The sequence below is a fragment of the Branchiostoma lanceolatum genome, chromosome 18, assembly GCF_035083965.1.
Source record: "Branchiostoma lanceolatum isolate klBraLanc5 chromosome 18, klBraLanc5.hap2, whole genome shotgun sequence".
In the NCBI taxonomy this organism is placed as follows: domain Eukaryota; kingdom Metazoa; phylum Chordata; class Leptocardii; order Amphioxiformes; family Branchiostomatidae; genus Branchiostoma; species Branchiostoma lanceolatum.
Window position 1 is genome coordinate 9,652,600 of NC_089739.1, and position 14,918 is coordinate 9,667,517.

The 14,918-nt window shown below is 41.3% G+C and overlaps 1 protein-coding gene across 1 annotated transcript; it reads left to right on the forward strand.

Moving 5' to 3' along the window:
• The first annotated feature begins 16 nt into the window (after positions 1–16).
• Positions 17–11,809, forward strand: LOC136424467 (two pore potassium channel protein sup-9-like). The gene is made up of 2 exons (XM_066413074.1): positions 17–433; positions 10,200–11,809. Exons 1-2 carry the CDS (start codon positions 124–126, stop codon positions 11,060–11,062), a joined length of 1,173 nt encoding a protein of 390 aa, XP_066269171.1. The 5' UTR covers positions 17–123; the 3' UTR covers positions 11,063–11,809.
• Positions 11,810–14,918: the final 3,109 nt, after the last annotated feature.

Here is a 14,918-nt window from a genome sequence, read left to right on the forward strand (position 1 = left end):
GGCTATCATTGTCTGGGTTTGACAGAGCTGGCAGTACATATCATATCTCGGACGGAGTGTTGCGGGGTGGCCGCGTCATAGCTAGCGGAGTCGAGCGGAGTTGAGCGGTGTTGCCGGTACTCGATGCACTTCCTCCTCCTTCTCTTAGCCATGAAGAAGCAAAACGTTCGGACGCTCTCGCTCATGATATGCTCTTTCATGTATCTGCTTGTCGGCGCGGCCGTCTTCGACGCGCTGGAGTCGGAGTCAGAGGAGAAGCAGCGGCGACTCCTCCGGGAGAGGGAGAGCAAGCTCCGGGCGCTCTACAACATCTCCCGCGAGGACTTCATCGAGATCGAGACGGTGGTCCTCAAGTCGGTCCCGTACAAGGCCGGCAGGCAGTGGCAGTTCACCGGCGCCTTCTACTTCGCCACCACGGTGATCACTACAATTGGTATGTAGCTCTGAATATGGTCCCATAAGTTTTTTTCTTCTAATTCTCGGATTTTCCTAAACGTCGGGGGATCTTCTTAGACGATGATTTATCAACAGCTTACCCGGCAATTCAGGCCGAGTTGTTTGCCTTATTTCCTGTGTGCGCCGTGAGTCTTCATTCCAAACTTAGATTCCGACTCCAAAACGCTCTCTGATTTTACGGCCTTTCATTCCATTCGTGACGTTTCGCCGGCGGGCTTTTGCCTTGATTGTCTGGCAAGGCGGTCTGGAAACCCTGACGACAAAGGCGACGAGAAATTTGATTTGATGGAGCGGTGGGGAAAGCGTACGTAGCCGCCGACACAAAGACTGGCCGCCGTGGCTCTAAAGTACGTCCCCATTTTACGCCGGCGTTCCCTCCCTGGTATTGCCGCCAAGGTTCTATCGCAAGCACTTTCCGCATGGGCACACAGAAAGCTTTTGACGAGTTAACAGCCTGGAAAGAACCGCCCGGCATAAAATCATCACGGACGATCTTTCTTTGTTCCAGAATCATAACAACAATTTATCATCGTCAATTTTCCCCCACCAAGATAGTTTCTGAAAAAGATATTGACAACAAACAGGATTCAAATCCGTATACATCCATAAAGTATTGTAACCCAGGTGGTTTCTTTATATTGGCGTAGGTTCTTTTTTATTCCCTCTATGCATTTCAGTCGTAAGGCAAGATGATATTACGTCTAATGCACTTTTGCCAGAGCCAAGAGCTGTATAAAACGCACGCACGCAGGCTAGCTATCATAATTGAAATACCATGTTTCTAAATCAAGACAACAGTCGCAATTTTGGGATTCGTCCTCAGAAGACTATCCCTTAAGAGATATTGATAAACAAGCCACGTATGTACGTAGATAACGGCTGAGATACGCTTTTAATATGTCTCGATTCTTGTCCTTTCCGCTGTTGCATAAACTGCATGCGCTGATGAAACTGTAAAAAACTGTCAGCTTCCAACCCTTTTAACATAAAGTTAGAAACATTTAGACAATATTAAACGCCTTAAGTTAGGGAGTCTTCACATTTTAGTTTTGGTTTTAGAATGCATTTTGTTTTCGTTTGCACATCATTGTTGTGTTTCTTAAGATTTTTGAGAGACTAAAAGGAGCGCTGCTTACAGTATCCAAACCTTAATTAGAATCTTGAAAAATTTCTTTACATGCAAATGTCGTTAAAGAATGTACATTTCTTTAATAGTGTGGTCTGTGTAGCTATGGCCACGGGAAACATAAGTGCCCATTTGTACCCCCCACTTTGACAGTAATCTAGCCACGGTAAAATTATGCGTAACAACTTAATTTGAACACGGACATGTCTCCGTGATTTCCGTATAGCATCCATATATGGCAATAACACTGAAGATACGAATACGGACATGACGGTTGTGACAAAAGGTTGCATCAGGTATTATAGATGACAGCAACACCTGGATAAAATGCGCTTTAAGAACGGTACTTTTTGGGTTGTATGCATAAGTTTGCCATATTTCGACACCATTTTGTATTCATTTCAATTTCTTTTGTGAAAACGTATGATTCTGTATGATATATGGTTAGAGGTGGTGCTTATATAAGCGCTATGTCTGTGATTGTATCTACGTTTGAAGAAAAATCGGTAGTGCGTATATGCACTGCACCGCAGGGGTCTGATGACATGTTGTCTTTGGTAACATTCAGGAGTGGGAATGTTTCAGACTTGCAAGTATCTCTCACAACGTTTTAGTTTCACCCATTCTAGTTGAAATAAGAAACCTACCTGTATCTTGTACCAGGACACAGATGCCTTGAATCCTTGTTTTATCTGTTAGAAAATTAATAGGACAGTCTTCGTGAATATCTTCAATCAAAAAGGGATGATTACGTTTCATGAAAATAAGGTAAGGTGTTCGTTATCAAATTCTCTCCATATAAGATGTACAGATATTAAAGCTATTTTACAACTTAGTCAAGGGATGTTCCTATTTCTCAAATAGTAGCAGAATCATAGTTGAGCTCATGGTGCAAATTCGTTGGTAAGTGGGAGACCTTGGTTCAAACCTGGAAATGGCATCTCGGTTGGGGCTGCAGCCGTCTTTAGGAAGGGACGTAAAAAGGGAATCCCGTGTTCGAGGAAGTGTCTTATAAGCACGTTTCAAGGGATGTGGTAACAACCCCACCCTACAAAAATATATCCTGCTACTGAAAGAGCAAGGAAACATGCCTGCCATATGTGCGACTTGTCACCGCGGGGGTCTGATCGAACGAACGAACATCATAGTCAAACTATAAAACCGATCTCAGGTGTAACACACCGGCTCTGCAAAGGCGTAGCGGATCCTGCGGTGTATCACGGTAAAGGCTGTAGCAAACACAGGCCCTGCATATCAAACACTACCTGTGCAGTGCTGGCAGTTCCTGTTTTCCCAGACAATCACAGGCCTTTGACAAATACTACATACCGGACGAGGCCACGCGAAAACAAACAGTGAAAATGTAATTTGAATGACCACTTCATATTCATATTTCATAGGATGTTGAAGCAGACAATTTCTCAAACATGGTGATAAACATCCTTTTGAAATATGACTGTATCAGATTAATAAGAACCCGTCTCCAGCCATACTGATTATCATAACATACATGGATACTATTCTGATGATGGTAGCCATAACAATATGTAACAGCAATTTGTCAAATGATGATGATACTAGTAATAATGTTAATGGTGATATTTGTTCTGCTTATTATATAACTGGTTAGAACAATACATGAAAATATACATGAAATGTTCAGGCCGAAATAGATACATTTATTCATATACAGATCTCTATATTGTTTGATATCATATTACATGGGCGCGGTAACTATTGACTTTGTTTTCCTGGAAAGTGCAGTAAGTTTATTGCTGCAAGAAAGAGCTGCTATAGTAAGGATAACTGCCATGCAAGACTTAATGTTAGCTTAAGTGCCAACACTAAACACGCTTACAACCGGTCTCACTAAATACCGAAAACAACCGAAAACAACCGAAAACAACCGAAAACAACAAAATCACTAAATACCGAAAACAACCGAAAACAACAAAATCACCAGAAAACCACCGAAAACAACCGAAAACAACTGGAAAACAACCGAAAACGACTCGGAAATAACTTGGAAACACCGAAAACAACTCGAAAACATCACAAAAACAACTCGAAAACAGCCAATTTTAGCAGACGCACTTATTATGAGCTTGAGTTTGCTGTGTTCTTAATGCTGTTCGCGATGTTAAAAGATACCCGAGGTGCTAGATTATATATATATAATACATATATATATATACAATATATATATATATATATATATATATATATATATATATATATATATATATATATATATATATATGTATTATATATATATACGTAGATAGAGTTTTCATCTCAAGTTAAGGATTAATGCCATGCAGCATAAAAAGGATTATACCTTCTTGGCAAATGTAATAAGAAATATCAACACCCATAACCACTTGTGGTAGGTGCCATATTTTCCAGAATGTCAAGTTAATATGGCGGCATACAGATCATATCATGAAACATCTGTAATCATCATAGGGGGTGCATTGGCTCTGTACTGACAATTTACATAATGCCCCCTCGTAAAACCCTACCCCACAAACTAAAGGGACCGACCATGTGTACCCAAGATTGGTACATGAAATAAATTAGAAATCACCAGAAGCGGAGTTTATCAGTATGACCCTGGCCCTGGGAAAAAAGGAAAGTGGCACTTATTAATAAGGCAAATCATTTCCTTACTTGCATAATTGGTCTGCACCAATTTTCTACCTGCTATAGATTACATATATGTCACTTTGTATTAAAATGCATGCTGAATATCAAAGAAATCTGTTGATCAGTGATCCTCCTTTACAGTGTTTAACAAAAATGCTCCTGTATATTTCCAAACTGAGCTTGTAAGGGACACACCTAGATTATATTAACTACATCACTTCAACATTACATCTGCCAGCATTTTGAAGGGATTTCAAAGGGTATCTTTTCACATCGCGAACAGCATTAAGAACATAGCAAACTCAAGCTCAAAATAAGTGCGTCTGCTAAAATGTGTTGTTTTCGAGTTGTTTTCGGTTGTTTTCGGTATTTAGTGATTTTGTTGTTTTCGGTTGTTTTCGGTTGTTTTCGGTTGTTTTCGGTTGTTTTCGGTTGTTTTCGGTTGTTTTCGGTTGTTTTCGGTTGTTTTCGGTTGTTTTCGGTATTTAGTGAGACCCCTTACAACAGACATACGGCAAAGCTGGTATGCATTTCTTTGGCTTTGCCGCAAGTCCAATTTGCCCGTTACAATCAATACGTGCACTACATGTACAGCATAGTCGACGTAGCTGTCTTAGAAAGTTTTGGTTATCTAGATGTGTATGAAAAATGACAGCGTCTGAAATTAAATGCGTGTACACTATCTGTGTTTGTAATGAAAAAAGACACCATGAAAGTTTGCCAGCAATATCGGCTTTCTTCCAAATGGGGTCATCCCTCAGTTCTTAATCTCAGTGTAACTGCTGATACATGCAACACTTCACATCATCAGTACAGATATATCAGCCTAAAGTCTATATATGATTAGTCTATGTGTGATAAAAGAAAAGTTATCATGGAAACTCGCCAACAATCGACTTTCCTATATTACATCTCAGCTTTAATTCTTGTTGCAGTAATCTAGCCCCGGTATCACATGGTTGCTGATGTGTATTACTTCCACCTTTCCAGAAAGCTGACATATTAGAAATATATGCGATAGAAGAAGCAATTAGGAAAGAAATATGAGTACAGAATTTTCTTTCCATCCTTTTGGAAAATAAGTTGCTTCGAGTTGACAAGTTACGCTGCCTCCCTAGAGCGTCATCAAGCCGTTACTGTAGATCACGGTGCTGTAAAAGCTGTAATATCCAAGCCTACCGCATCGTATGTAGCAGTACCACTCGGGTAGGACATTTTTACCGTTGTTACTCTCCATTTCTAACGTCACTTACCACTCTAAGCCTCCACTGGGCCTTCCAATTGGGGTACGTATCGTAAAATTTGGTGGCAAAAAAAAGAATAATTTGCCAGAAGATTCTGTTCACGGTAAGGTTAACATTCCACCCCTCGGGCAGTCAACCCCTTTAGTAGACAAACTCCCCTAGCAAATTATTCTCCCTTTCAGCCAACGTAGACAATCTGGTAGAGACTATCCCGCGTTGCTGTTACCGTGTTTTTGAAGGACCCAGTACTTTTCTCAAAATAGAACTGCGGCTGTGAGATTTGGGTTGCCTGCCTAGTCGAGAGCTCATCCCCAGAAAATGTCTTGTCAACGGTAATTTGTCGTGCAGCTCTTTACCGAGGTAGTTGTGGTTCATTAACTGTGAGCGTCGGTGAGTTGACGGTTAATTAATTAGTTTCCTAAAATGTCGTGGTTGATCTTCATGATTGATACATTTGCACTAGATACTCTTAGTTTAAAAATCAAATTGAAAAACGGCCACCTGTCAGTGAAGGAAATTGATTTCCACTTATATGTTAACAATACGCCTTTGATTGCGGAAAGGGTAAACGCATTTAAAACATCCACCCGCCTGCTCAGAGTTATTTTTATGTTACCAAGTGCCAAAGACGGAATCACATGCAGAGCGAGTCATTTGGTTTCTCTGGCGAATCTATATGCTTCTCGTGACACAGTCGGAAAATAATGCTTGTTACTGCGCAGGAGAAGCGTAACAAGCATTCGAAGACCCCACATATCAATGAAACGTCTAGAGTTTTTTGTATGGCTTATTTAATTAGTGTTCATAAATCATTCATACGATGCTGTAATTTAAGTTACATGTCACTCTATGGTGAGCATGACTAGTATATAGAAAACGTATAACTGCGACGAGACAGAGAGCCAACCAAAAACAATGCCTCCCCGCAAGTTATTAGCCTCTTCCATTGACCCCATGACCTGGACTGTCATGTCTAATGTAAACGACCAGCTCTACCAACTCTAACCGGTACTTCCTGCCACTGGGGCAAGTCTGACCTTTCCTGCCATCTTTCCACTCACATCTTAAACACGGACACACACCAACGCAAACAAACACACCAAAAACATACAATCCGTACTGACGCAGTAAAAATCTGACGATACAGTTTCCAAGCTGTGTGAAAAAACGTTGTGAACCCCGAGGAATTGGTTTCATCATCAACCATAAGAAGGCAACATGCGTCCGAATATGGTAACTGGGCCTTCTTTCCAGCCAACTGCTTATTCTTTAAATCTTATTATTTACTTCAAAATAATACACAAAACAGGGCTCATTACACTGACAGGATGGTGATGACAGATGTGTGTTCACATTGGAGTTGAACTTGAAAAGTTTCTGGAATGCAATCACGAGGAAGCTTGTTCCATGACGATGTAGTTCTATAGGGGAGACGCTTTCAGCGCGGAACCACCTACTGTATTCTCCGGCCTACTGCCTCTCGTTATACAGTCAGAGCGTCAAACTGTTACTGCGCCTACGCAAGGCAATCAGGCGGGTCCCTCCCTAGCCTTCACGGGCCCTTCTCATAATTATCCCATTCTGATAGTATCGCCAGTAATAAGGTTATCTGGAAAGGCCTATCATCGGTGGAGATAGGCAATGGGGGGATCCGCCTGCGTGTCCTGTGTAGAGATGGTATCAGACAGTTCATTTCAGTTTGGGAAGGTATGGTCTCTACAGGGTCTATCCCAAAGGCGCCTGGGTTTTGTATATCTTTACTGTGTCCTGCAGTATCAACCTAAAAGATCTGTGACCTTGGCAGGTGCACTGGGTGTAATGTAAGAAAATTAGAATACTACAGTTGATGCAAAAACTTTGGCAGATGAAACCATAATGATAGCCGTAAGCCACGGGTTATGTGGTCTGTGTACTCTACTCTCCAAGCAGAGGTTGGTGGGACCCAACGTTGTGACGAAAAGGGGCATATGATAAGAGGGTCACAATCCTCTCCACCAACCTCTGCTTGGCGTACTAGGTGCAAGTTTAAAAAAATGATTTTACAGTTCAAGCAAATATTGTAACGGTTAGATACACGATCAGAGCCGTTGGAAACAAGCTGATTTTATCCCATGCCACGCTAGCGGAAAAGAAAATGTCGAAAATCATTCATTTCATCACTTTAAGCTGTCCACCATCGTTTTATGTGAAAGGCTAAAACCGCGACTGACCCAAAACATCGGCAAGCACCTAAAATGCATCCTGGCACCCAGGAGGATCCTAAAGACCTCATGTGTCGCGCAACGTGCCAAATACCGTTTAAGGATTCTGCTCCATAAGTAAAGAGTAATGGAAAGGTCACCCGCTGCGGCTTACAGTGCCTTTAGTTAGAGTGTTGGTATGGAGAACGACGTAATTGGAGCAACACAAAGCAGCCCGCTGTCACTCATAGCAAAGCCCTGCCTACTACCTACGTGCACAGGCCAGAAACTGGCCCCTTGCTTTCTCATAGCAAAGACTTTGACTTAAATAGCTTCTACAAAGGCTTACGTTTTATGGTGGGGTTAGTGTCGAGCTTGCAGTATGTAAAGATGTTGAATTACCCGACAATCCAGGAATTTTATTCCGTTCTAATGTGTCAATGTGCCAAATGTTTCTCTGATCTTCTACCATTCTCCATTCGTCTTGACCCATGTACGTGCTCAAATTCAGGATGTAGCGCATAAGCCAACCTTTCCCCATTATACAAAACGAAAAGGTCACTAAGTGACTTTAGTATAGGGCAAAGAAATAAATTCCACTTTATGGTCCCAAATATGAAAGGTTAAGTCTCTGAACTTTAGGTCACCATATCACAAGATCTTGTCGTGATGTTGCCAGCACTACTCGGTGCCGGTTAGTACTGCAACTAGTGCACCCACTTTAGGTAATCCCAATCTTTTGTTACATCGCCGATGTTAACAGAATTATGCCATTGACACACGATATTTATAGCCATGAATTCAGAAGATGTAAACAGAAAGATTAAGGCCAGGTGCAGCTGATCTAGGTGTTAAACCTCTGTTGTATCCTTCTGTTTCAACCACCACGGAATGACACCATCAGTCATGTGATGACAATGGTGTCCTTAAGCCCGAGACTGATGACGTATTCCGCAGCTGTCACCCTCTGACGGAACCGAACGTGTGAACAAGTACACTTGTAGAAGCACGACTTGTTGAAATGACCTTATCAAGGTGTTTATTCTCATTGATTGACCGGACTGAAACTGCAGGATGTCACAACGGCTGTACAAGCAGAGCCAGTAGACGGTGATTCTTCTATCTAAACATGTTTTACGGCTACAGTATTATTAAGTATCCCGACAGAATCATGACTATACGTAAACTTTACTTTTATATCCATGGTCCTCTCGCTCCCTTCACTGGACATGGGTAGCACACACACGCACATACATACATACATGCACAAACACACATGCACAAACACACACACACATACATACATACATGCACATGCACAACACGCACACATACATACATACATGCATGCACAAACGCACATACACAAACACACACGCACAAACACATACATACATACATACATACATACATACATACACACACACACAGACACACACACAGACACACATACACACGCGCGCGCGTATACACACACACACACACACACACACACAAACACACACACACACAACTGTACATATTAGAAAAGCCAGCTATCCATGTTTCTGGCAGGTTAGGTAACAGTGTCTTATGTTTTTACCGCATTACTGGCTAAGCGACCTTTTCCTCACTTGGGACTAGTTTTATCACGGATCGTTTTATGATTAATCGCTTGTTTTTAATTCCGTGGCATCTCAGGTCAAAGTGTCCTATGTTCTTTACTGGGATTAAAGAGTAATCGCCTTATAGCTGCAGTTGAGAATAAGCTCTTTAACTTCTGCATCCTATCATGTTTTCCACTTGAAGGTTAACAGTACCCTCTCGAAGGATAACTTGGCACGGCATAGATCTGGAAGATCTTAGCTCACCTAGTGGTATCAAATCCAAGTGAGCTGATATTTGACATTGCCAATTTCAGTAACTGATAGCGTAAAGGGTCAGAAAAATGCCTGTAACGTAACGGTTGCTGTTTGTATGCGTGCGACAAACCACGTTTGAATTAAACACTTTTCACCGTTATTAAAACTCTCCACTGCAAAATGAAGAATGAGTGGTGCAATGACAAATGGCAAAATCAGTGCCTTATGGTAATGAGCCCTCATTCTGTTGGGGTCGATTGGATGATTTGTATAGAAGCGTTTAGAATGACGTCATTAGCGCCATGTTGGATTACAGTGTACGTCTGTTAAGCACGACATCATGCTGCTCTGTGATCCAGTTACCATGGTTGCCAGGGCTTTCAAAACATGATAACGTCAATAAAAAGCCTTTATTAACGTTCCCGACATGGAATATGTAGCACTACGTTCATAACTTATTAGCATTCGACCTTTTGTGCATCATCTTCAATAGAGCAATCTTACACATCATTTCCTTCTCAATTCAGAGTTTTGGTAAGACAGCCAAGTTCTGGTTCAGTCACGGCAGAAAGACAGCGGATGCTGTCTGAAACGTCTCATTGTTTACAAAGCTATATGTCCCGTTGCTTGATTAACGGTAAACATGAATATGTGCTGTTATGTTATGTTGCTTTAACTTAGCATGTCATTTATTTGTCGTGTCTAGGATACGGTCACGCGGCCCCAGCAACCATCGGTGGCAAAGCCTTCTGCATGTTCTACGCTCTCCTCGGCATCCCTATCGGCATCGTGATGTTCCAGTCCGTCGGTGAGCGCGTCAACACCGTGGTAGCCTACATCCTCAAGAAGTTCAAGAAGTGCTGTCTGAGACAGAAACGACCCGAGGTGTCTTACAGCAACCTCGTCACCGTTGGCTTCATCAGCTGTACAGTTATCCTGACCAGTGGAGCCGCTGCTTTTCATTTATTCGAAGGATGGGGATTCTACGACAGCTTCTACTACTGCTTCATCACCCTGACCACCATCGGATTTGGTGACTTCGTGGCCCTGCAGCAGAACAAGGCGCTGGAGAACGAGCCCGGGTACGTGGTGTTCAGCCTGCTGTTCATCTTCGTGGGCCTGACGGTGGTGTCGGCGTCCATGAACCTGCTGGTCCTGAGGTTCCTCACCATGAACACCGAGGATGAGAAGCGGGACGAGATGGAGGCTGCCCAGAGACGATCGAAGGAGAACATCAACGCCGTGTCACACGAGAGGATCGAGATCATCACGGACGGGCAGATTCCTCACTCCGAAACCAGGATGGAGCTCCTCTCAGGAAACGACCTGTACAGAGCAAACGACTCGTCTCTGGCTGATATTTCAGACTTGGTGTCTCTGTGCGCTTGCAGATGTTGTCCCTACTTCCCGCACGGACGGCCCACGTACAGTTCCAGCATCCAGGAGAGCCAAATGTTCGACATGAAACTCGTGGACTCGTCCAACCATAATCAGAACCACACCATGAACCACAACCACAATCACGTCATCGGGCTAGGAAGATGGTCGAGGAAACGTGCATCAGTATGAAGATTACAACATTTGTCAAACATTTTGAAACCAAATTTTTGCTTCGTAGAAAGTTCAAAAGACGTTAAACTACAATACAGCCCCACCGATGGATCCATAAAAAACTGAAATCAATTTGCATCAAAACATTGATCAAGTGAGCGATGACAATCGACGATCGATCAAGAACAGCTGCTCTAGATTGACTATGATGTATTTGCTCTAAGCACATGGGTGCATTGCAATACCGCCGAAAAAGACATTGATATGTGGCTTACCAGGACAATAGGGTATCTACAGAATGTAGACATTCAACATTTAGAGAATCAAGAAGTCAGAATCTACTTAGCTAAAATAATCAACAACTGACAAGAAATTTCAACGTTGCCTCTAGTATTTCATATCAGTACGTATCTATCTAAAATGCGGATCGCACGGGGAAGATGAAGATATTGCTATCTTTATGCTGCTAGGTGTAAAAAAGTAACCCTTATGGTAGCAATGTTATTCCCTTACGGTACTACCTCTTATTCGCTTCATATGGAGCCACTGTTGTTTAAAAACACTGAGAGTCAGAATATATGACAACAAGAACCCTCGCTTTTGTGGCCCAGTATCTCAGCCCCATAGCCCATAAAGGGTTTCCCACTTCAACTTCTAAGAAGTTATCACTTGTTCTTCTAGATTTTCACTAGAACTGCCTATAGCCACAGACCCTGTATATTATTCCATAGAAAATGCAAAAGAACGTGGCTTAGACGGACCTCATACTCCATGACTGATTTGTGGATCACATACTTTTGAGGATGTCTCTTGAGGTAGACATCAAGTATTTTCTATCGAAGTTAGATGTTTTGCATTTATATTTGTAAATATCATGCTACCCTGAAAATACCCCCCCCCCAAAAAAAAAAAACTTAAGAACTCCAATGCAGTAATAGTTCCAAGTAAAGAAATGAATAAAAAGTAAAACCAAGACGACGTTGTCAAAGGAAGTATGCAATATATTTGCTATCTGCCTTCAAAGCATAAACAGCAAAATTCACTGCACGAAAAGTGGGGTTTAGCAATGGCGATAAATACCAGGTGATTCTGTTAATGTTTGCTTTTGGCATCTGATGTTTCAGGCAACAACTATCAGATTTATTTGCGCCGGTGACCGTAGGGGATGTATCCCCGGCCGGGCCCCGAAGCCACAAATGTGCCCCGGTGGACTCTCGGACACGTACCGGTGTTTTCACGATCATCTTATTGTACCTATTTGTTACCGGGTCCCGGGTTGATTTTAACTCAGAGTTAAAAAAAATTCCGGCCGGGCCCAAAGATAGCCCGGTAGCCTCAGGGTGTCCCACGGGGCCACGTAGGATCATGCCCAAAAATGCAAAAAAAAGCCAGTAAATTGCTCGACAGGACCCCTCTCTCCAATTGTGACCGCAGCATTACCTGGGATTCATCTCTATCAGTTCCCAGGCGTATCTGAAAGAATTTCCTGGGACATGTGTATTAGATGTACAGAGCTCACTCTACAAAAGTGGCATTTACCAATAGACAATACAGAATTATATATTCAGTAAATCTATTCGGATTCCGTGTATCGCCCGAAGTAACCATTTTTAGACTTACCCGGCTGTTATCATCATTGATAAGCCGCCTCCTTCGTGCAGGGAAAGTTATTGATTGTAACATTAAACAGCCAGGGCAACAACTACAGAAAAGGTTAAGCATGTATTTGATTTTGAAGCTTAGGTGCAGACAAACAATTTACATTTTTAAAGAAATTATAAAAAAAAGTTCCGTCATGTGATTAATTATTTGTTCTATAAATAATCAAATATGAAGATCCTGTTTGATGGCACGGTATCCATGGCAACGCCAAATATGTTTTTGTGAATTTAAGCTGTATTAAGCCAGATAGTATAACCATATCTAAGATGTAAATATATATTGTTGCTTTTTTTTATTCTTAAGATCAGCTCTGCACCAGTATTTCACAACTGTTCTGTTTGTATTTTGTTGTGACGTTATAGAGCTATGGTTTAGATCTAATGGTTCTTTTTCAAGCCCTGGTCTAAATCAAGCATTCTTAAGTTATTTATGTATTCATGGCCTGCGTCGCTAAATGTTGACGGTAAAATTGTAATTCACATCAGCCCTACAGCTTCGGCTGTGGCTAAACAGTCTTAAACGAGGATGACAGCCTCTGCCACATAGATCACATCTGTAAGCTGACTCAGTTCTATTGAGTTCTTTTCTGTGGATATCGCTTTTCTTTTGTGTTGCGCCTAGGTCTAGCTTCTCCTTACTCTTCGTAGGCCTTGTTGATTTCATTATATGGATGAAATACGCGCACGCATCAATTTTTGTCCGTTTCCGAAAGATTTTGATAAAATAATAGCTGCAAAATGAGAAAATAAAATATATTTCGAAAAACGGATACTAATGTCGTAGAATGGCAAAGCAAATTCCAAAGCCAAAGAAGTTTTGAAAAAAAAAAGAATCTCTCTTTCGGTATGCCATGCTATGTGTATTTTGCTTTGTCCAGCCTTCCTGATCACGTAGATTTCATAATGAAGGCAACTTGTTTTTGCCAAACAATTTTTTTCTCGTATCAGTTTTGGGGTCCCCGGGGGATGTCATCCATATTATCAAATCGACATGGCCTTCCGTATGATAAATATACATTGTGCTTTATTCGCGACTTGTATATATTAAAATTGACGAAGACAAAGTAATGCTGCCGTATGAATGCAAGCTGTGTTCAGAGATCTATTGCAGGAGTTTCTTTTTGACTGTCTACAAATATATTAAACAAATGTCTATATGTTTCTCAAGAATGTTATCATTAATCGTTGTTTCCCAGAGTATTCCGTTTAGATCTGTAAAGTAGTTTTTAACATAAAAAGAGAAGAAAAAAACTTAAGAATGGCACTATAGATTGGATTGATTTAAAAATCAGATAATTCTATTAATCATGAGCACTAATGGAAAATGCTTTGTTGCATTTTTGTTGTCATAAAGGTTTTCTTTGTGAATTACAGAAGTGTTTGTCTTTTATCTGTTTGAAAGAACTCTGTATAGTTATCGTATTGTCATAGGGTATTTAGTAGGGGGGCAGTGTCTTTCTGCAATAGCTGCTAGCATGTTGCACAGTTTCTTATGCTTCAATTTACACCCATCAACGACATTCTACGCTTAGAAATCATCAACATGCAACATCAGAAAGCTACTAGTTATCATTAGGTCTTTGAATGTTGGACTTCGACAATTAGACAACAAACAAGTAGGATTTATCAAAAACATACACAGCCCTATAAAAGCATGTGGCACATTTTGTCATGTGTATAAATCTTACAGAGACGTTTTTAGACAATATTATTGGAACCAATTGCAAAGAGATGTCATTGAAAGAACATGCCATACCATCTCTAAAAACAAATCGATCTCTACATCTGGATAAGATACGGATTACTTCCGGACGTTTCCAGCGTTTTCATGGATATCTAACTCTCATCAACATATAAGATACCGTCAACATGGTAATTGGCCAACGTATACCTGCTTTCAAGCACCAAAACATTTCCAAGAATTGTAATCCAGTCGCTTGTGCTTGTCAAAATATGGTAAGTTACTGTTTGAATAGGAGCAATTAAGGCCCACTGGTTGGTTGAACCGCTGGTCTATTCAAAGACTCATTAAGGATAGTCAACCATTGATTCGGAAAGGTCAAGAGACGTTACTGTAATATCATTTGGACCACTCCTACGTCTCTGTTGCCCCATTTATCCAGACGTGATCAGGTTATATTGCACGTCTGTCTAGTAACTGCCAGTTCTGATGAATCTCATTTTTGTATTCCCATATCGTCAACAGTGGCTTG

Coding starts and splice junctions, on each gene's coding strand:
- LOC136424467 (XM_066413074.1), top strand. CDS start 124: ATGCACTTCCTCCTCCTTCTCTTAGCCATGAAGAAGCAAAACGTTCGG. Junction 434..10,199: donor CACGGTGATCACTACAATTG/GTATGTAGCTCT, acceptor TGTCGTGTCTAG/GATACGGTCACGCGGCCCCA.